This window comes from Megalobrama amblycephala, linkage group LG15, assembly GCF_018812025.1.
Source record: "Megalobrama amblycephala isolate DHTTF-2021 linkage group LG15, ASM1881202v1, whole genome shotgun sequence".
NCBI classification, from domain to species: domain Eukaryota; kingdom Metazoa; phylum Chordata; class Actinopteri; order Cypriniformes; family Xenocyprididae; genus Megalobrama; species Megalobrama amblycephala.
In genome coordinates this window covers 28,912,647-28,935,309 of record NC_063058.1, presented here as the reverse complement: position 1 = coordinate 28,935,309, position 22,663 = coordinate 28,912,647, and the positions used below count along the sequence as shown (strand labels likewise).

Here is a 22,663-nt window from a genome sequence, read left to right as displayed (position 1 = left end):
GGTTCTTTCGGAACCCGCTGTGACATGATTAGGCGTGTCATAATGCTTGACATGCATGCTTTCATTCATCAAGGTTCTGATCTATGATGACATCAGTGGAAATCCAGTGTTGCATCACTGTAGATTTTGATAATGTTTGACAGTTTAGTGGTTAGTTTGCATATTATAGTACTACATGAACTAGTAACCAAATTTGAAATCTGCATACATTTAAATATTTTCATTGATTGTATTTGACTAAAGTTAGTTAAACTCAAAAAATTTGAGGTAATCAGTTGCCTCAATCAGTAGCAACATGTTAACAATAGCATGATACAACACTTGCTGAATATATACGGTGATATAAAGCATTTAACATACTTGCTCTCAAACCGAGCCACATGCACCACTTGTCACCATGATGGTAACTCTCCAAAAACCCACATTAACAGAATCTCTTCTTAATTAGCATAACAAAACACTAATTACTACTAAATCTCCCATTTAACATTAATCTTGCACAAAACATTATATAACACTTAATTTTAGCATTTACTCTCCCTTTCGAGTGTCATGAGCAAAGCATGCTGGGAAATAGAAATAGTTAAACTTAAGTTCGTCTAAATTACAAGAAATAAGTTCATAAAACTCAAAACAATGAAATAGTTCAGCTTACTTAAAATATATCAGTTCTGTGAACTTGAAAGAAAAAGAAAGTGCTAAATACTCACTTGACTGAACTAATTTGTTTAATTTAAGTTTGTCCTACTCAAACCAATTAATTATTTTGAGCGTTAGAGTTTACATTGACACTGTTCATTTTCAGATAAGTCTTTATGCTCACCAAGGCTGCATTTATTTGATCAAAAATACAGTAAAAAGGGTAATATTGTGAAATATTATTACAGTTTAGAATAACTGTTTTCTATTTGAATATATTTTAAAATGTAATTTATTTCTGCGATGCAATGTCACAATATTCAGTGTCACAATCTTACTAGCTCTCAAAACCTTCATTTTGATGTAATGGTGGCTTTACATCCAATGTGAAAAACATCTGACAGCTATATATTGCTGTGTGTTTACGAATATTATGATTATCAAGAATCATCATTATCATCACTACAGAACAAGCTACAGTTATTAAAAACACATTCAGTTCTCTTTAATCTGAGCGAGCCAAGACTGCGCATATAAGTGGGATTTGATACTAGATGTGTTCATTCATTTGGTTTGTGTGTGAATGTGTCTGTATGTGTGAACAGATGTCCGTCTGTTGATTTAAACCCGGCCCGTGTGATTAATGGTGAGAGAGAGAGAAACGAGAGACTCGTTCATTTCAGGTCTCCCAGAACTGACTCTCTCAGACTCATCTTTGTTGTTGGATTGACGAGTCGTCTGATCCAGGATCAGATGTGGGTCTTATTGTCACTGCTAAACTTTGGCCAATCAGAATGAGTTTGGCTCATCATGTGACTGATTTGTAGATACTTGATCTTTCCTGACCCCTCTTGACCCACTGTGGCAGAAACAGAGGATCTCTTATTTAGTTGCAGAGAGTGTTTAATATTTATATCTTTGCTCATTTGAGCCAATATTAATAGGTTTTCCCAGATGTCTGGAGGATCATCGGATTGATTCATTTTCATGGCTCTGGGTTCATTTAGAGTCACAGACATCAGCTAATGAGTTTAGTTTATATTAACAAATACTTAAATCCATATTCAATCTTTGTAAAGGCATATTTCCTTTTCTGTGTTGACGTATTGTGTGAAACAGAGACATTTTGCAAGTGTGATCCTTTTTAGCTAATAGCTTTTAATTTAAGTCACTGCCTAGTAAAATCACACTTGACTGCTTGTACTATGGATAAAAACGAGGAAGACACTTTTAAAGTGAACAAATCTTATGTAACCAATGGATATGAGAGGAAAATAAGCTATTAGTGTAGTCAAAGACTATAGAATAACACAAGATGCGTCACTCGTATTAATATGAATGGGAGAAAGTGAAACGCGCAATATGGCGGAATAAGTCCCGCCTTTTAAATAAGAGCCAATCGCCGATTGATAGTCATCGCGTCACTGCAGCGGCCGTTAGAAGCTCCGGTTCCTATAGAAACAGTCAAACGCGTGCCTCTGAAATGAGACACAAGAGCATTTAGGTCTGCGCGTTAGCTTGATCCAGCCTGAAAAACACAGTTTTTTGTCATGATTCGAGCGTTTAGAACCAAAATTTATGAGACAGTTGTTGTCAGATTTCATTGGTGATTTCAAATATGAAATTTAATCGAAAGCTTGGCAAACAGCTTTGGAGAATTTGATGTTTCCCCATTCAAAGAGATAGGAGCTGCACTTGAATGCCCGAGAGGCGTTTCAAAGATGGCCGCCGAGTGAAATTACTTGTCTTAAAGGGACTTTGTTGTAGTCATCAAACCAGAATATGCTAATTGCTAATGCTAGCAGACAGTACTTATAAAGTAAAGGGAAACGATATCCGCATTCCCTCATCTTTATGCCGTATTCTATCCGAAAAGCACTGTTTTAACCTGAATTGAGCTAAAGAAGCTAATTTTATGATACTGTACCCTACTGTCACATGAGATATATATATGCTGAGAAGGGAACTTTTATTTTGAAATATACACTGGAAAAGCTTAAACTTGTACTCAGCTTTCTAAATCATTTACATATATATTTATATTTACATTTACATATATAATCAAATTCAATTAAATAAAAAATACTTTATGTAATTATTATAAATAATAAACTTAAGGTGGGTTAATCTGTATTGCAATAATTTTAAGAGTTTTGTGGCATTCCTTTTATCAAATGCTTTAAAATAATTTTTAAATGTCTAAAAAGTCAGAGCAACCTTAAAAGAAATTACATTAATTGCACTACACTTCTGCAAGAGGGTAAGAACAAAACAGCATATACCCATAATGCTTTGCTACATGAACAGCCAATCAGAAACTGTTTGCACAGCTATGCTGGGATGCTAAAATACCACTTAAAGATTTCATTGGCAATTTCTTATATATTATTATATAAACATAATCTTGGCAAACCGTTTTGGATAGCTTAGTCTTTCTCCATTCAATCAATATAAAACTGAATTTTCATGAGTAGAAAATGGCTGCCTGTGGGCGTAACCAAGATGGCCGCTGAGTGAACTGACTTGCTTGAAAGGGTCTTAGAAGTTGCTCTTTCAAAGAAGTTTTAATGGAGATCTCATTTATGTTTGAGTATCAGTTTTTCTCAGATGTATTTTCTTAGGAAAATAAAAACGAGGCAGATGTTGACATACAGCAAGAGTATACTGAAATAAAATGAATATGGATGGTACAGTTCGTGGTATTTGGTTTTGAAATAATTTTAAGGAAAATGTTTGTGCTCATACTGAGATCTCTTGCTTTTGATGGCAGACTTTAACTTTTGGTGAAGCCTTTTTTTCTCAGGAGAGCAAAAGCTAAAAATGTATTGAGATCGTATTGAGAAAGAACAGCTATTTCATTTGTGACTCCCTATGGGTTATGAAAATCAACTCATGCTGTTGATGCTATTTTTGTGGTTGTGTTTGTCTATTCTGGTTCTCTGTAGGTTCTCAAATTTGTGTGAATCCTTTGATGGAAGTCATGATTTGCTCTGGTTTATTCTTCTGAACTCGTGAACGTCCGCAGGGCTCTTAAAGAGCAGAAATGATTTTCTCTGAATGATTCTTGAGTTGCTCTTATAATGGACACCTTTCAGAGATTTTTAAAAGATCGAGAACAAGAACAGTTGATAAAACTTCTGTCTTTTTTGTTTTCCATCTTCAGACATGATGATCTGAAGGAGATGCTGGACAGTAATAAAGACTCCCTGAAGCTGGAGGCCATGAAACGCATCGTAGCGGTGAGTAAAACATTATTTTCTTACTCCATATATAAAAAATACATCATATCTGTCTTATTTTCCAGTACAGATATCTAAACATTTGAGATACAAAATCACAAATCTTATTTTCTGAAAAATTAATCTAAATTAAATGAGTTTTTGCTTAAAACAAGAAAAAATCCCTGCCAGTTGGGTGTTTTCACTTTGAATAAATGTTATTTTTCCCAACCCATTTGCAGATATTTTTTCTAGTTTATAAGCATAAACTTCATTTAGATACATTTTTCAGAAAAAATGTTTTTACTGGAAAACAAAAATACCAACTAAGAAAATAATTTTTTGTTGTGCGTACATTCCCACAATGCAATTCTATCAATTTATTTGTCTCATAAGCTGATGATGTGTGATGCACAGCTGGACTGCGAAATTTGAGCTCACTTTTCATGGATCATTGGCAATGAAGTCCCAGCAGCCCTTCTGAGACATCAGGTTTATTTTTTTATTTGTAATGACAAGCTGAACAGAACCAGAAAACAGTCATATAAATGGAAAACTGAGTCAGATAAAAGTAAAAAAAAAAACCTGATTGTTTAGCGTTTCAGGAAGAGATATTTGGATTCATGTCGGTAATCATATGACTGTGTAAATAGACATAAGGCTGTAATCGGGGGCAGTAAACGCCGCTGTTGCTGTGTGTTTCGTGAAGTCTCTCGCTCGTTTGTAACTGTTGCATCAGGTCTGGTTGTGAGTCGGGTGATTTCAGCGAGCGCTTTGGAAGTGGGACAGATATGCAAAATGCGTTTAATATTCATGAGCGGTTTTTAGTGTCTCTGTATTGTGTAGGATTAGATCAGGACTGAAATATTTATCACTCAGAGCTCAGAAGCCACAAACAGCCACCTGATACTGTTTCCATTCACAGAGCACAGGTGGCACCGGCAGCAGGTAGATGATTCTTTCAGGACCGATCCAAACTCAAATGATTCAAGTCAAATTTGAAGGATCAGGTGATACTGAAGACTGGAGTAATGATGCTGAAAATTCAGCTTTGCAAGAATAAATTGCATTTTCAAATAAATAGTTCTTCTTTTAAATTGTAATAATATTTCACAATATTACTGTTTTCATACTATATTTTTGATCAAATAATTGGTGAGAATAAGAGACTTCTTTCAAAAACATTGAAATATCTTACCCTCCCCAAATATATAGATATATATCTGTCACTGTTTGTGATTTATTTAAAGTCCCCCTGTAATCAATCATTTTATCCCTTGAAACTCATCTTTGATCACCAAAATAACATATTTAAACGTTTTTTCTTGTGAAAAATAATTCTTCATGCCTTAAAATAGCTTGAATGTAACTCTACACCCTTGCTTTATTTAATATACAGGGAGTGCAGAATTATTAGGCAAGTTGATTTTCTGATCATATTTTTTTCCCAAGCACATTTTACCAATTCCAATCCACATCAATCTTAATAACTACTATTAATATTGTTTTTAATCATTTATAAGTGATATATAATTGTTCATGAAGGCTGGAAATGAAAAATGCCTTATATTCAGGTGTGCAGAATTATTAGGCAAGTTTTCTTTTACAGGCAAAATGAGCCAAAAAAGAGATTTAACTCAGACTGAAAAGTCAAAAATTATTAAATACTCATGAGAAGGACGCAATACTAATGCAATACTAGAAATTGCAAAGTTAAAGCATGACCAAGGGACAGCAAAATGCTCATTGGGTCAGCGGGGTCAGACAAAAACAGGTGGAAAAGAAAAGACACGTTAACTGCAAAATAATTAAGAATTATGTGTGAAACCATCAGGAACCCTTTAGTCTCCAGCGCCACCATTTTCCAGAACTGCAACCTACCTGGAGTCTCCAGAAGTGCAAGGTCTCAGGATCTCAGAGACTTAGGTTAGCTAAAGAATCCTAAAAAATGACCCGCACTTGATAAGAATCACAAGCTGAAGTGTTATAAAATACATGAAGACTGGGTTTTTATAGGCCTTATAAACAGACAGCTTGAGAGTGACTCCTGAAGGACCAGCACCACATCCTCTTGTACCACTGTTTGAAGAATTTATCTTCCAGAATCTGGCAGTAAGTTTTGGAAGATCATTTTTAGTCCATCTCTGCAAGACAGACATTTCAGGATAAGAGATGGACTAAAAGTAAACTCCCACACCTTACTGCCAGATTCTGGATAAATTCTTCAAACAGTGGTACAAGAGGATGTGGTGCTGGTCCTTCAGGAGTCACTCTCAATCTGTCTGTCTATAAGCCCTATTAAAACCCAGTCTTCATGTATTTTATAACACTTCAGCTTGTGATTCTTATCAAGTGCAGGTCATTTTTTAGGATTCTTTAGCTAACCTAAGTCTCTGAGATCCTAACACCTTGCACTTCTGGAGACTCCAGGTAGGTTGCAGCTCTGGAAAATGGTGGCGCTGGAGACTAAAGGGTTCCTGATGGTTTCACACTTAATTCTTCACCTTAATTCTTAATTATTTTGCAGTTAACATGTGTCTTTTCTTTTCCACCTGTTGTTGTCTGACCCCACTGACCCAATGAGCATTTTGCTGTCCCTTGGTCATGCTTTAACTTTGCAATTTCTAGTATTGCATTAGTATTGCGTCCTTCTCAGTATTTAATAATTTTTGACTTTTCAGTCTGAGTTAAATCTCTTTTTTGGCTCATTTTGCCTGTAAAAGAAAACCTGCCTAATAATTCTGCACACCTGAATATAAGGCATTTTTCATTTCCAGCCTTCATGAACAATTATATATCACTTATAAATGATTAAAAACAATATTAATAGTAGTTATTAAGATTGATGTGGATTGGAATTGGTAAAATGTGCTTGGGAAAAAAATATGATCAGAAAATCAACTTGCCTAATAATTCTGCACTCCCTGTACATGGATCTATGAATATGCTAATTAGCCCCGCCTCCACTCACTCGCACGAGCTCGGAGATCCACTCGGTCAACTTACTGAGGTAAACGCTGCACAGTGGTATCGCTTTTTACAATGTCGGACACATAACGGTAATTAATATGAGTCGGCTTGACTATGTTATCAAACAGCTGCTAATAACTCCCTTGCTTCAGAGCGGTCATAGTTAATGATATGCTAAATCCTGCCAGTACGTTGATGTGATTGGTTACAAGGTTGTTTGTGATGTAAGAAACACCAGCAATTTCATACTGACTTAAAGGGATCATAGCCGGAAATCTTGTCATTAAAGGGGTGGTTCAGTGTTTTTTTTCTAGACTTGATTGTGTTATGGGGCACAGTTTAACATGTCTTAATGCGCTGTTTTTTAAAAAAAAGCCATATTTTTCATATATTTTACCTTTATTCTACACCTCTGTTTCCATTGTCATTTGAATGACTCATTTGACTTCCTGGTTCTATTGAAGCCACTCCCTCCAAAATATGCAATGGTCTCAGATTGGTTAGCTGGCCCAGTGTATCATGATTCGCTGAAGCGTCCGGAAACACCACACCCCTTACCATTAGTTCTTACATTTGCTTCAGTGGAAATGTAAATAATGGCATCTATATTGCTGTATCAAATTGAGCCTGAATCAGACCCAGATGAAGAGGGTCAAGCAGAACTTCTGCGATCGCGGCTTTTAAAGGACGTTTATGAATGGTATTTCATATTGTATTTGTGTCAAAGTGTTTAGATATGCTGTTACTGCTGTTTGTTAGCTTTCAATATACAGTTTTATCCTGATTAAAGCTTTACTGTAGCCGAATACAACTGAGTAGTCACATTTTTTGTAAAGGTAGCGTTTAATTTATAGCATGAACAACTGTTTGTCTATGAACATAGAAGTTTGTTGGTGTTTGTAGAATTTAGCTAACTGGCTAGCAAAAACGAGTTGCTCTTTGTATAACTTTATGTCCTTGATGCAACTAAAAATAGCAACAGAACTATACATTTAAAAGACATGTACAAACAATAAAACATACTTACAGTTTGAAGCCAATAAACAGCAGCTTATGCTTTTAAAGTGGGAACTGCTTCATCTTTCAGTAAAAGCCTTTGTGCAAATCCAGCATTGAACTTGTTGTAGTCCAAACCGGCCATTTTTGTAGGCAATAAACTGCCATAACTTTAAAAGACAATATCTCAGTTTGCATTGAACTTTCAGCGCTGTAACTTTGCAGATACTGTTTATGCTCAAGCAGCAACATTACACACTAACTAAAGTTAAAAAATGAAATCGCATTGAACCAAAAATCACGCTGTGTATTGTAAATAATATAATTATATATACTTAAAATAATGGTGTAAGTAGTAAAACAATACAAACAGTTTAAAGTTTAAAAACATTTCAAGTCCCCCCTCAAAGATTAAAAGGGATTTAAGGGAATAACGAAAAAGAAATAAGAATGGGAAAAGTTCCAGGTCTATTGAAGTTAATCAATTTAAACTATTTGCAAATCATTTTTTTTTTTTTAATATTCGCTCATATTTGTATGTCTAATATGTCAAAAACACAAAACGTTTCTTGTCTCGTCATATTCAGTTATGAATTCAAGTTTTCAATTCAAAACGGTGAAATTTCATAAAAATATTGAGTAGTTTGCATCACTGGATATTAGCTACTGTCGGTCACTGAATATTTAAATCAAAACAGTCATCAAATATTAAATGTTTATCTACTTACTCGCCACGTACTCTTTCACTGCTAAAACGAAAGCATCTCATTGGAATTCACACTTGTCCTTTGTGAACAGTAAGCCCCGCCTTCTTTGATTTGATTGGCCAGCTCACTCATTCTGACAGTGACGAGCACTGTTAGACCGCTGAGGCAATCCAGCCTAACAATGTAACATTTAAAACTTTTTTTGTCATCCTAACAACAAACAGAGTGGTGCATAATGGAGTACAGCATCAAGAATATCAAATATATGGGGGGGGACAATTTGCCCATTTCTAATTATTGGGGGGGACTTGTCCCCCTCAATGTCTATGGTGGTTACGGCCCTGGTGTGAACTGATATTAGGATAATATTGTAGATCTACTGTTTTGTTGTTATTTGCTCAAAATGATGTTAAATGGCAGATCAGTTTGATTGAATATCATACAAGTAAGAGACGTCCTCTGTCCCAAATACTATGTGGAGGATGCAAGATAATTTAATAATTATAATAAGACAAGTACAATTTTGGATGCATTATTTGTGTCCCCTTGAGAAATTGTCCCCCACAACTGTTACGCACATGAAAGGGATGGTTCAAATAGACAGAATTTTTATTTTAGGTGAACTGTCCCTTTAAGTGTCCAAAGGTTTTTAAGGTCACGGTATAAGTGAATCAAACCATATCCATATCTAAACATTGCCCTGTTTATGTGTGTTGTCCTTGTCCCACAGATGATCGCCCGGGGGAAGAACGCGTCAGACCTCTTCCCTGCAGTGGTGAAGAACGTGGCCTGTAAGAACATCGAGGTGAGCGAGACAGGAAGCAGCTCGGAGCTTACAGGATGTCAGCTTTTCTGGGTGTTATTAAACTTTAATCTTGTGTTAATATGCCATGGCAACGTGGTTCTGCTCATGAGTCACTGTGAGCTCAAGTGCTGAGTCATAAAAACACATTAAACACCACATCAGAGCTCTATTCGCCCCTTTATGTGTATATGTGTGTGTTTTCTCTCAGGTGAAGAAGCTGGTGTATGTGTATCTCGTGCGCTATGCCGAAGAACAGCAGGATCTCGCTCTGTTGTCCATTTCCACTTTCCAGAGAGGACTGAAGGTCCTAAAACACACACAAACACATTATTCAGGGTCAATTCAGTTATGTAAAAATATAAAAGAATTCTATTTTATATTATAAAATATGTATTAAAACCTTATATTTATGTTTGTTAATCAGTTTTTCAAGACAGTTTATTGCAAAATAAACCCCAAGGTCAAGTTGAAGCAGTAGTTCTCAATAAATGAAATTATTTTCATTGTAACCACCGATTCAGGACCCCAACCAGCTGATCCGTGCGAGCGCTCTGCGTGTGCTGTCCAGCATCAGAGTGACCATCATCGTGCCCATCATGATGTTAGCCATCAAAGAGGCGGCGTCTGACATGTCTCCATACGTCCGCAAGACCGCAGCTCATGCCATACCCAAACTACACAGGTACAATAAAACAAGTGTCTTGTTGGCCTGCAAGTAACTACCTGCTCATTTAGCTAATACTGCTTTCAATTACACTGCCACTCAAAAGCATGAATTTTTTTACATATTTTTGAAACAAGCCTCTTATGCTTACCAAGGCTACATTTATTTTATTAAAAATACAGTAATAATAACAGTTAAAATGTGAACAATTTTTTATAGTTTAAAAGGACTGTTTTCTATTTGAATATATGATAAAAATATAATTTATTCCTGTGATCAAAGCTGAATTTTCAGCATCGTTACTCCAGTCTTCAGTCACGTGATCCTTCAGAAATCATTCTGATATGCTGATTTGCTGCTCAAGAAACATTTATGATTATTATCAATGTTGAAAACAGTTGTGCTGCATAATAATTGTTTAAACCATGAAACATTTTTTGATAAAAACAATTTTGAAAATGACTTTTGATCGATTTAATGCATTATTGCTGAATAAAAATATTCATGTCTTTAAAAAAAACTTACTGACCCCAAAGTTTTGAACAGTAGAGTATGTAAAAATGTCTTCTTAAATTTTTTTTTGAAAATTATAAATATTTATTATATAAATAATATTAAAAAATGCCTTATTATTATGTATATATAAAAACCTTATTATATTCTATTATTCTGTTTTATTTATTATTATGTTATTATGCATATTTTAGTGCTGTCAAATGATTAATAGTGATTAATTGCATAAAAAATTAAAGTTTGTGTTTACATAATAATACATATTATATGTGTGTGTGTGTTGTGTAGAATTGTTAAGAATATATAAATACACATGCAGGCATGTATATATTTAAGAAAATATATTATATTTATATTTATATATAATATAAATGATATAACTATATATACACAGTATATACATGCAAATATAACTTAAAGGTGCCCTAGATTCAAAAATTGAATTTATCTTGGCATAGTTGAATAACAAGAGTTCAGTACATGGAAATGACATACAGTGAGTCTCAAACCCCATTGTTTCCTCCTTCTTATGTAAATCTCATTTGTCTAAAAGACCTCCGAAGAACAGGCGAATCTCAACATAACACTGACTGTTACGTAACAGTCGGGGTGTACGCCCCCAATATTTGCATATGCCAGCCCATGTTCCCAACATTATGAAAGGCATTAGACAAGGGCAGCCAGTATTAACGTCTGGATCTGTGCACAGCTGAATCATCAGACTAGGTAAGCAAGCAAGAACAACAGCGAAAAATGGCAGATGGAGCAATAATAACTGACATGATCCATGATATCATGATATTTTTAGTGATATTTGTAAATTGTCTTTCTAAATGTTTCGTTAGCACGTTGCTAATGTACTGTTAAATGTGGTTAAAGCTACCATCGTTTCTTACTGTATTCATGGAGACAAGAGCCGTCGCTATTTTCATTTTTAAACACTTGCAGTCTGTATAATTCATAAACACAACTTCATTCTTTATAAATCTCTCCAACAGTGTAGCATTAGCCGTTAGCCATGGATCATAGCCTCAAACTCAATCAAAATAAACACTGTACTTACACGATTAGACATGCTGCATGACGAACACTTTGTAAAGATCCATTTTGAGGGTTATATTAGCTGTGTGAACTTTTTTTATGTTGTTTAAGGCAAGCGCGAGCTCTTGGGGTGTGGAGCACCAGATTTAAAGGGCCACACACCCTGAATCGGCTCATTTCTAATTATGCCCCAAAATAGGCAAAAAAATCTATGGGGTATTTTGAGCTGAAACTTCACAGACACATTCAGGGGACACCTTAGACTTATATTACATCTTTTAAAAAAAAGTTCTTGGGCACCTTTAAATATTCTATAATATATATGTATGTGTGTGTATTTAAATATACATAATAATTATGCACAGTACACACATGTATATTATGTAAACACAAACCTTTATTTTGGATGTGATTAATCGGGATTAATCGTTTGACAGCACTAATTTATACACATTTATTTGTTAATCTTGAATGCAGTTAATTGCAGCATGTAAAACATAATGTAATCAGTTTCGAGAGGGTGATCAAGAACCTTAAATATCCCACTAGCGGCTGATGGTCATTTTCTCTCTCCTTCATTCAGTCTGGACCCAGAACAGAAAGATCAGCTGATTGAAGTCATCGAGAAGCTGCTGGCTGATAAAACCACAGTGAGTGACAGAGTCATTTCAGGTCAGTCCTGACATATAATCATCATTTCTAATGTGATCTTACACATGCTGTGTGTGTGTGTGTGTGTGTGTAGCTGGTAGCGGGCAGTGTGGTGATGGCGTTTGAGGAAGTGTGTCCGGACCGCATCGATCTGATCCATAAGAACTACCGTAAGCTGTGTAACCTGTTGATTGATGTGGAGGAGTGGGGTCAGGTGGTCATTATCAACATGCTTACGCGCTACGCCAGAACGCAGTTCCTCAACCCCAACATCAACGTGAGTATCATGTGTGTGTGTGTGTGTGTCTGAGAAAGACATATCCACTTTTTTCCCTTTTTTTCCCTGGACACGGTCTCTTTTATTTCTTTTTCTTTTGTTTCCGCGGGTACCGTCGCAGTTTGCGGCGGGAAATTTCTGCTCTTGACCACTAAGTGGTGCTATAACCATAGATTTTCACATGTTATGGAGTGAAATTACATTTATTGATCCGAAAAATATATTTTTTCTTTTGTTTATTTTATCTTCATTTCAAAGTACAAATGTCACAGCAGCCTTACGCAATGTTGCGAACCGTCCCTTTGCGCCATCTGGTGGTGATTTCACGAACAAGCGTTACATATCACTAGGTTGTATTTAACGCTGCGGCCTCGCTGCGGCATTACACGCAGCATAAAAGGCATTTTGTTTGACTATCTACTGTAATTACATATCCACTCTTAACGTGTGTGTATATACGCAGGAGTCTCTGTTAGAGGAGAGCGGCGAGAAGGCATTCTACGCCTCTGATGATGAGGAGGAAGATGAAGATAAGAAAGCCGAGGCGGCCGCTCTACCGAAGAGGAAGCCGTACGTGATGGACCCCGATCACAGACTCTTACTGAGGAACACCAAACCTCTGCTGCAGAGCCGCAATGCTGCCGTGAGTCACATACACACACAATTCTTCCTCCTTTTGCTCGACTACAAATAAATTATTGTTTAGAAACAGAATTATTTTTTAAATGATTATCTAGAACATTTAAATTATTATTTAGGCAAAATTTTGGTGCTGTTTGTGTGGTGGTCAAAAATGACCAAATTTTTATTTAAATGAAATGAATGTACTATATTTTAGTTATGTAATATATTGTATTTTAAGGAGATTTTATGGTACTAAATGCTATTTATGGAATAGTTGTGATCCATTTATTTACCTGTCAATCACTTTTTGAGCATTGACCTGAATCCAAAAAAATGTGAAACTAAAAAAGTTTGTTTTCTATTATGAAAAATGCACAAAAATACTATTTTTTAATTTTATATGAAATAAATATTTTTCAAAACATGTTTTCCTCTAAAACTATGAGAAAATCAAAGTTGGGTTCCAAATTTGAGGTTGATATCTCAAAAAATTAGCTTTTAGTAAGATTTTGTTTTGGCGCAGTACCAAAAGTTTCCACTAGATGGAATTCGTCTCCCATTAATTTCCAGTGCGCCCAGTTTTGAACACGAACAATGCAAGTGTGACTATTATTTCAGGACCATTTAACCTTTTTCAGCCTTTTCAACCTTCCGTTTATTTTTGTTTTTTTAGTTCAGTATCAATTTTTCAAAATAACAATAATAATATATTATTATTATAATTCTTACATTCATGGCTATTTTATTTTAAATAAATTTGGAATTATTAAAATGTATTTTTGTTTAATATCAGTTTTTTTTTTCAATTATTCGGTTAGTTTCTGTTGTTAATAAATTCATTTTTTTTTATTTATTTTAATTGGTTTCTGAATTATTAAAATGGTTTTTAGTTTAGTGTCAGGTTTTTCTACCATTATGTTTTAATACATTAGTACACATAAAGTAGCATTAGTTTTTAACATTTCTTACAGTCTCCTTAATTTGACAAAGTGAAGCTGAAGCTGATTTACCAGCATTGAGACAATGAGACCTTTTCACACATGACCTCTACACAGAAAAACTGTGTTCATTCAGCCGTAACCGCAATGAATCTCTCTCTCTGTCTCTGTAGGTGGTGATGGCAGTAGCTCAGTTGTACTTCCATTTGGCTCCAAAAGCAGAGGTGGGCGTCATCGCTAAGGCTTTGGTCAGGTTAATGCGCAGCCACAGGTGAGTAATCAATCGCGTACTAATGAAACATAAACACACTCACACCAGCTCTGAGACAAACAGGTCGTCGGCATTAGTCAGTGCAGGTAAATTGGCATTGGATGATGACACTGCAGTTCTCACGCCGCAGATCATCATCCATCATTCACACTTAGCACTCCAATTAGCCTCTTTTTGAAAATGTAATTTTCCCTCTCAAATACACATGAAGGTTTTTGAATTATAAACCTGTTGTGTCACTGATGTTTCTCATATGATTTGTGTCTCTGTAGTGAAGTGCAGTACGTCGTGCTTCAGAACGTCGCCACAATGTCCATCAAGAGACGGGTAAGTGATTCACATGACAATGTAATGGACATGCGTCACATTGATTAAATATTTAAACTGAAAACCTCCATGTTGTGCTTTTTATACGATCACTGGTTTGTCCTTGATAGATTTAAGAGTTTTAAAAGCTTTTCTGTAACAGAATATTCTATTCTTCTGCATAATAGAATAGAACAATTCTATCAGTATTAAAGAATGTTTTTATACAGAAGGTATGCAAGCATTTAGATGAATGCTGCTGTGTGTTTGTCTTTTAGGGCATGTTTGAGCCGTATCTGAAGAGTTTTTATATCCGCTCCACGGATCCCACGCAGATCAAAATCCTCAAGGTGAACAGACACGTTTGTTTTAATGAGAAAAACTATGCAGAGATATTATGTTATGAAATGATTTCACTAAAGAATGTTGCTTCAGATATTTTGAGTGTTTTAAAGCTGGACTGATGATTTTATCTGCTCTTATTAACACAGCTGGAGGTTTTGACTAATTTGGCTAATGAGACGAACATCTCCACTATCCTGAGAGAATTTCAGGTACCATTTTACATGTTCTTCTTATGGTTTAAAACTATAAAACATGATATAATATAACATTAGATGAGTAAAGTTTGATGACAAACTTTGAAGTTGACTTGAAAAAGACAAGCCAGAAATTTTGAAAACGTTTTAAAAGCTTAAAGTTTCAAAAGTTTTCGGTTTAAAGTTTAAAGTAGCTTTAAAATGTGAATGTTTTGAAGTTAATAAACTCAATCACAAAACAGAGGAACATACATGTTGCTAGCATTAATTAGCAGGATGCTAACATATTTTAACATGTTTTAACATGAATTATCATGAAATAACATGATGCTAGCATGTTTTAGGACATTGCTAGCATGAATTAGCATGTTGCTAACATGATTTAACATGTTGCTAGCATGTTTTAAGACACTGCTAATATGAATTACCATGCTGTTAGCATTTTTTAAACATTGTTAGCATGAATTAGCATGTTGCTATCATGTTTTAGCTTGCTGTTACTATGAAGTAGTATGTTGCTAGCATTATTTTAACACATTGATAGCATGAATGAGTGTGTTTTCTATCATGTTTTATCATGTTGTTAACATGTCACTAGCATGAATTAGCATTTTAACATGTTGCTAGCATGTTTTAACACATTCCTAGTGTGAATTAGCGTATTTGCTATCATGATTTAACATTTTAGCATTTTGTTAACATGTCACTAGCATGACGTAGCATTATTGCATTTTGCTAGCATTTTTTTAGGACATTGCTAGCATGAATTACCATGTTGTTAACATGATTTAGCATTTTGGTAGCATATTTTAGCATTTATTTAACATTGCTAGCATTAATTAGCATGTTGTTATTATGTTTTAGCTTGCTGTTACTATGAAGTAGTATGTTGCTAGCATTATTTTAACACATTGATAACATGAATTAGTGTGTTTTATATCATGTTTTATCATGTTGTTAACATGTCACTAGCATGAATTAGCATTTTAACATGTTGCTAGCATGTTTTAACACATTCCTAGTGTGAATTAGCGTATTTGCTATCATGATTTAACATTTTAGCATTTTGTTAACATGCCACTAGCATGACGTAGCATTATAGCATGTTTTGCTAGCATGTTTTAGGACATTGCTATCATGAATTAGCATGTTGTTAACATGATTTAGCATTTTGGTAGCATATTTTAAGACACTGCTAACATGAATTACCGTGCTGATAGCATTTATTTAACATTGCTAGCATTAATTAGCATGTTGTTATTATGTTTTAGCTTGCTGTTACAATGAATTAGTATGTTACTAGCATTATTTAACATGTTTTGCTAGCATGTTTTAATATTTTGCTAACATTGTTTTAACACATTGATAGCATGAATTAGCGTGTTTGCTATCATGATTTAACATTTTAGCATGTTGTTAACATGTTACTAGCATGAATTAGCATTTTAGCATTTTGCTAGCATGTTTTAACACATTGCTAGTGTGAATTATGTCATTAGAATATTTAGCATTTTGCTAGCATGTTTTAATGTTGCTAACACGAATTAGCATGTTGCGAACATGATTAACATGTTATGAACATGATTAACATGTTGCGAACATGATTTAACATTTTTCTAGCATGTATTAACACTTGTAGCATGAATTAGCATGTTGCTAGTGAGATTTAGCATTTGTTGCTATCATGTTTTAACACACTGCTAACATGAATTACCATGCTGTTAGCAATTTTTTAAACATTGCTAACATGTTTTAATATGTTGCTAGCGTGAATTAGCATGGCACTAGAATATTTAGCTAGAATGTTTTAATGTTGCTAACACAAATTAGCATGTTGCGAACATGATTAACATGTTACCATGATTTAACATTTTGTTTGCATGTATTAACACTTGTAGCATGATTTAGCATTTTGCTAGCATTTCACTAGCGTCATTTAGCATTTTGTTAGTGTAAATTAGCATTTTTCTCGCGTGATTTAACACACTGCTAGCATGAATTACCATGTTGCTAACATGATTTAGCATTTGGTTAACATGTTTAAACATAAATTATCCAGTATATTATGAATTACGTATTTCTCTATTTGTATTCTAGACGTATATTAAGAGCATGGATAAGGATTTCGTGGCGGCCAGCATTCAGGCCATTGGTCGCTGTGCTACAAACATTGGTGAGGTCAGAGACACCTGTCTGAACGGCCTCGTACAGCTGCTGTCCAACAGAGACGGTGAGAGTGTGCGTTCGCACATGACGCAAACATCTACAGAATGCAACAGAACTGATTTAGTGCCCAGGCTATCATTAATTATCTATAAAGTGAGCGCCGTTCTGATGTCAGAAGAGGTTCTTATCAGAGCTTCTGACATACAAATGTTGCCATAAATATGCTTGAAATCCGTCCATCACATGCTGTAAAAAACAGAGAGATGCAATGCAGTAGCCAAAGATGTCAATCTGATAATGTTGAGTCATATTTAGTGTGTGTGTTGTATAACACTGGTGTTTGTGTGTTTTCAGAGCTGGTTGTGGCTGAATCAGTGGTGGTGATCAAAAAGCTTCTGCAGATGCAGCCTGAACAGCACAGCGACATCATCAAACACATGGCCAAACTCATCGACAACATCCAGGTAGTGTTCTGATCCGAACTACCCACTTTCACAGTTCAGACTGTCTCCATAGTCCTGAATATGCGTCTGTGCATCAGGTGCCGATGGCCAGAGCGAGCATCCTGTGGCTGATCGGCGAGTACTGCGAGCACGTCCCCAAAATCTCCCCCGACGTCCTGAGAAAGATGGCCAAAACGTTCACCAATGAGGAGGACATCGTCAAGCTGCAGATTATCAATTTGGCTGCCAAACTGTACCTTACTAACTCAAAACAGGTAAGTGGATAAGCATATTTGGCTGTGGCCAGTCTCACAAACAAGCAGTGTTCTTTTATTGAATATCCTGAATTATTATATTTCAGTTTTTAATTAAATTTGTAAATGTGTTTTTATTACTTTTTGAGATAAACTAGCATGGAAACTAACTGAAGTAAGGTTCTGAAATGCATTCTGTTTACTGCTGTTTAACATGCTAGGATAAATAATGCAACACACATTAGCAGTAAGCAAGCTAACTTGCATTATGCAACATAATGAAACTCATAAATGAAAGTAAACAATAAAAATAAATTGGCAGTAACATTAATTGTACACACTAAGGTTTTCACATTAAAAATACATTAAAAGCAAGTTTAAGGCATTTGAATACATCCAGATAAACGATGTTGTGCAAAATTATGTTTAAAGATAGTTTAAGCTTTATGGAAACCCCTGAAATTATGTTAAAAAAGGCTGAAAGACATTGTGGTGGTACACAGGACAATATAGGACTGAATGAAAACCTGGGGACATGACTAAAATGTGTATTTTATCTCAAATATTATGGATTTTTTTAATTCTCTAAAGCATAGATAGGATATGGAGCCACATAATGCACAAACAATTTCTGAAGTATTTTATTCTTTATATCTCTGGAAAGTGTAGTGTTAGAAAGCGAGGACAGATAACAAATACAAAGTTCTCTCATGAAACTCTAGATGGCACAGGCTGATATGTCCTTAACTCAATCTGCTTGCAATCACATCGTTCTCTATAGGGCACAACTGATTGGTTCCTGCTGTATCAGTAGCCAATGAGCTCACTGCTCAACCTTCAAATACTTTGTCAACATTTACTGCAGCACGCTTTCAGAAATCTTCCACCTTCCCCAGCTCCACCTGTATAGATCTGTTATGGATAATTCATGTATGCTATATTGAGAGCAGCAGCATGTCTTACTTGCTCACAGCAGCGTGTCGTGTATGTATTGGCAGTAGCAAGTCCCGAACTTGCTCTGCAGCAGCAATAAAATCAGCAGCAGCTGCAATAACAACATCAACAGCAGCAATAACAGCAGTGTAGGAGATCTATTCTGCCAAGACCAAACATCAACAGCAGCAGCAGCAATAATCAACAGCAGCAGCAATAATTAACAGCAGCAACAGCAATAACCAACAGCAACATAGCAGATCTATTCCACCAAGACCAAACAGCAGCAGCAGCAGCAATAACAATCAGCAGCAGCATAACAGCAGCAATAACCATCAGCAGCAGAATAACAGCAGCAGCGTAGCAGATCTATTCCACCAAGAGCAAATAGCAGCAGCAGCAGCAGCAGCAGCAGTGTAGCAGATCTATTCCACCAAGACCAAACAGCAGCAGCAGCAGCAATAACAATCAGCAGCAGCATAACAGCAGCAATAACCATCAGCAGGAGCATAACAGCAGCAATAACCATCAGCAGCAGAATAACAGCAGCAGCGTAGCAGATCTATTCCACCAAGAGCAAATAGCAGCAGCAGCAGCAGCAGCAGCAGTGTAGCAGATCTATTCTGCCAAGACCAAACATCAGCAGCAGCAATAACCACCAGCAGCAGCTGCAATAACCAACAGTAGCAACAGCAAAATCAAAAAGAACCATCAGCAGCAGCATAACAGCAGCAGCGTAGCAGATCTATTCCGCTAAGACCAAACAGCAGCAGCAATAACAGCAGCAGCAGCAATAATCAACAGCAGCAGCAATAATCAACAGCAGCAACAGCAATAACCAACAGCAGCATAGCAGATCTATTCCACCAAGACCAAACAGCAGCAGCAGTAATAACATCAGCAGCAGCAAAAGCAGCAATAACCATCAGCAGCAGCATAACAGCAGCAGTGTAGCAGATCTATTCCACCAAGACCAAATAGCAGCAGTAGCAAAAGCAGCAATAACCATCAGCAGCAGCAGCAGCGTAGCAGATCTATTCCACCAAGAGCAAATAGCAGCAGCAGCAGCAAAAGCAGCAATAACCATCAGCAGCAGCAGCAGCGTAGCAGATCTATTCCACCAAGAGCAAATAGCAGCAGCAGCAGCAAAAGCAGCAATAACCATCAGCAGCAGCAGCAGCGTAGCAGATCTATTCCGCCAAGACCAAACATCAGCAGCAGCAATAACCAACAGTAGCAACAGCAAAAGCAGCAATAACCATCAGCAGCAGCAGCAGCAGCAGCATAGCAGATCTATTCCACCAAGAGCAAATAGCAGCAGCAAAAGCAGCAATAACCATCAGCAGCAGCAGCAGCAGCATAGCAGATCTATTCCACCAAGAGCAAATAGCAGCAGCAGCAAAAGCAGCAATAACCATCAGCAGCAGCAGCAGCAGCGTAGCAGATCTATTCCACCAAGAGCAAATAGCAGCAGCAACAGCAAAAGCAGCAATAACCATCAGCAGCAGCAGTGTAGCAGATCTATTCCACCAAGACCAAATAGCAGCAGCAGCAAAAGCAGCAATAACCATCAGCAGCAGCAGCGTAGCAGATCTATTCCACTAAGAGCAAATAGCAGCAACAGCAGCAAAAGCAGCAATAACCATCAGCAGCAGCAGCAGCAGCGTAGCAGATCTATTCCACCAAGAGTAAATAGCAGCAGCAGCAGCAAAAGCAGCAATAACCATCAGCAGCAGCAGCAGCAGCAGCATAGCAGATCTATTCCGCCAAGACCAAACATCAGCAGCAGCAATAACCAACAGTAGCAACAGCAAAAGCAAAAATAACCATCAGCAGCAGCATAACAGCAGCAGTGTAGCAGATCTATTCCACCAAGACCAAATAGCAGCAGCAGCAAAAGCAGCAATAACCATCAGCAGCAGCAGCAGCAGCAGCAGCGTAGCAGATCTATTCCACCAAGAGCAAATAGCAGCAGCAGCAGCAAAAGCAGCAATAACCATCAGCAGCAGCAGCAGCAGCGTAGCAGATCTATTCCACCAAGAGCAAATAGCAGCAGCAGCAGCAAAAGCAGCAATAACCATCAGCAGCAGCAGCAGCGTAGCAGATCTGTTCCGGCAAGACCAAACATCAGCAGCAGCAATAACCAACAGCAGCAGCAGCAATAACCAACAGTAGCAACAGCAAAAGCAAAAATAACCATCAGCAGCAGCATAACAGCAGCAGCGTAGCAGATCTATTCTGCCAAGACCAAACAGCAGCAGCAGCAATAATCAACAGCAACAGCAATAATCAATAGTAGCAGCAATAATCAACAGCAGCAACAGCAATAACCAACAGCAGCATAGCAGATCTATTCCACCAAGACCAAACAGCAGCAGCAGCAATAACATCAGCAGCAGCAAAAGCAGCAATAACCATCAGCAGAAGCATAACAGCAGCAGTGTAGCAGATCTATTCCACCAAGAGCAAATAGCAGCAGCAGCAGCAAAAGCAGCAATAACCATCAGCAGCAGCAGCAGCAGCATAGCAGATCTATTCCGCCAAGACCAAACATCAGCAGCAGCAATAACCAACAGTAGCAACAGCAAAAGCAAAAATAACCATCAGCAGCAGCATAACAGCAGCAGTGTAGCAGATCTATTCCACCAAGACCAAATAGCAGCAGCAGCAAAAGCAGCAATAACCATCATCAGCAGCAGCAGCAGCAGCAGCGTAGCAGATCTATTCCACCAAGAGCAAATAGCAGCAGCAGCAGCAAAAGCAGCAATAACCATCAGCAGCAGCAGCAGCAGCAGCAGCAGCGTAGCAGATCTATTCCACCAAGAGCAAATAGCAGCAGCAGCAGCAAAAGCAGCAATAACCATCAGCAGCAGCAGCAGCGTAGCAGATCTGTTCCGGCAAGACCAAACATCAGCAGCAGCAATAACCAACAGCAGCAGCAGCAATAACCAACAGTAGCAACAGCACAAGCAAAAATAACCATCAGCAGCAGCATAACAGCAGCAGCGTAGCAGATCTATTCTGCCAAGACCAAACAGCAGCAGCAGCAATAATCAACAGCAACAGCAATAATCAATAGTAGCAGCAATAATCAACAGCAGCAACAGCAATAACCAACAGCAGCATAGCAGATCTATTCCACCAAGACCAAACAGCAGCAGCAGCAATAACATCATCAGCAGCAAAAGCAGCAATAACCATCAGCAGAAGCATAACAGCAGCAGTGTAGCAGATCTATTCCACCAAGAGCAAATAGCAGCAGCAGCAGCAAAAGCAGCAATAACCATCAGCAGCAGCAGCATAGCAGATCTATTCCGCCAAGACCAAACATCAGCAGCAGCAATAACCAACAGTAGCAACAGCAAAAGCAAAAATAACCATCAGCAGCAGCATAACAGCAGCAGTGTAGCAGATCTATTCCACCAAGACCAAATAGCAGCAGCAGCAAAAGCAGCAATAACCATCAGCAGCAGCAGCAGCAGCGTAGCAGATCTATTCCACCAAGAGCAAATAGCAGCAGCAGCAGCAAAAGCAGCAATAACCAGCAGCAGCAGCAGCAGCAGCAGCAGCGTAGCAGATCTATTCCACCAAGAGCAAATAGCAGTAGCAACAGCAAAAGCAAAAATAACCATCAGCAGCAGCATAACAGCAGCAGTGTAGCAGATCTATTCCACCAAGACCAAATAGCAGCAGCAGCAAAAGCAGCAA

General features: G+C 37.1%; 1 protein-coding gene across 5 annotated transcripts in view; it reads left to right on the top strand.

Annotated features, from left to right (window-relative positions):
- Positions 1-22,663, top strand: part of LOC125247689 (AP-3 complex subunit beta-2) — a 52,228-nt gene that overhangs the window by 12,312 nt on the left and 17,253 nt on the right. For all 5 annotated transcript variants that reach the window (XM_048159131.1, XM_048159132.1, XM_048159128.1 and 2 more), the window contains exons 2-15: positions 3,803-3,878; positions 9,261-9,335; positions 9,544-9,639; positions 9,857-10,017; positions 12,137-12,203; positions 12,299-12,481; positions 12,945-13,124; positions 14,217-14,314; positions 14,587-14,641; positions 14,899-14,970; positions 15,112-15,174; positions 17,257-17,389; positions 17,680-17,789; positions 17,867-18,043. In XM_048159131.1, coding sequence (XP_048015088.1) covers positions 3,803-3,878; positions 9,261-9,335; positions 9,544-9,639; positions 9,857-10,017; positions 12,137-12,203; positions 12,299-12,481; positions 12,945-13,124; positions 14,217-14,314; positions 14,587-14,641; positions 14,899-14,970; positions 15,112-15,174; positions 17,257-17,389; positions 17,680-17,789; positions 17,867-18,043 — 1,546 coding nt within the window. The remainder of the gene's footprint in view (positions 1-3,802; positions 3,879-9,260; positions 9,336-9,543; positions 9,640-9,856; positions 10,018-12,136; positions 12,204-12,298; positions 12,482-12,944; positions 13,125-14,216; positions 14,315-14,586; positions 14,642-14,898; positions 14,971-15,111; positions 15,175-17,256; positions 17,390-17,679; positions 17,790-17,866; positions 18,044-22,663) is intronic.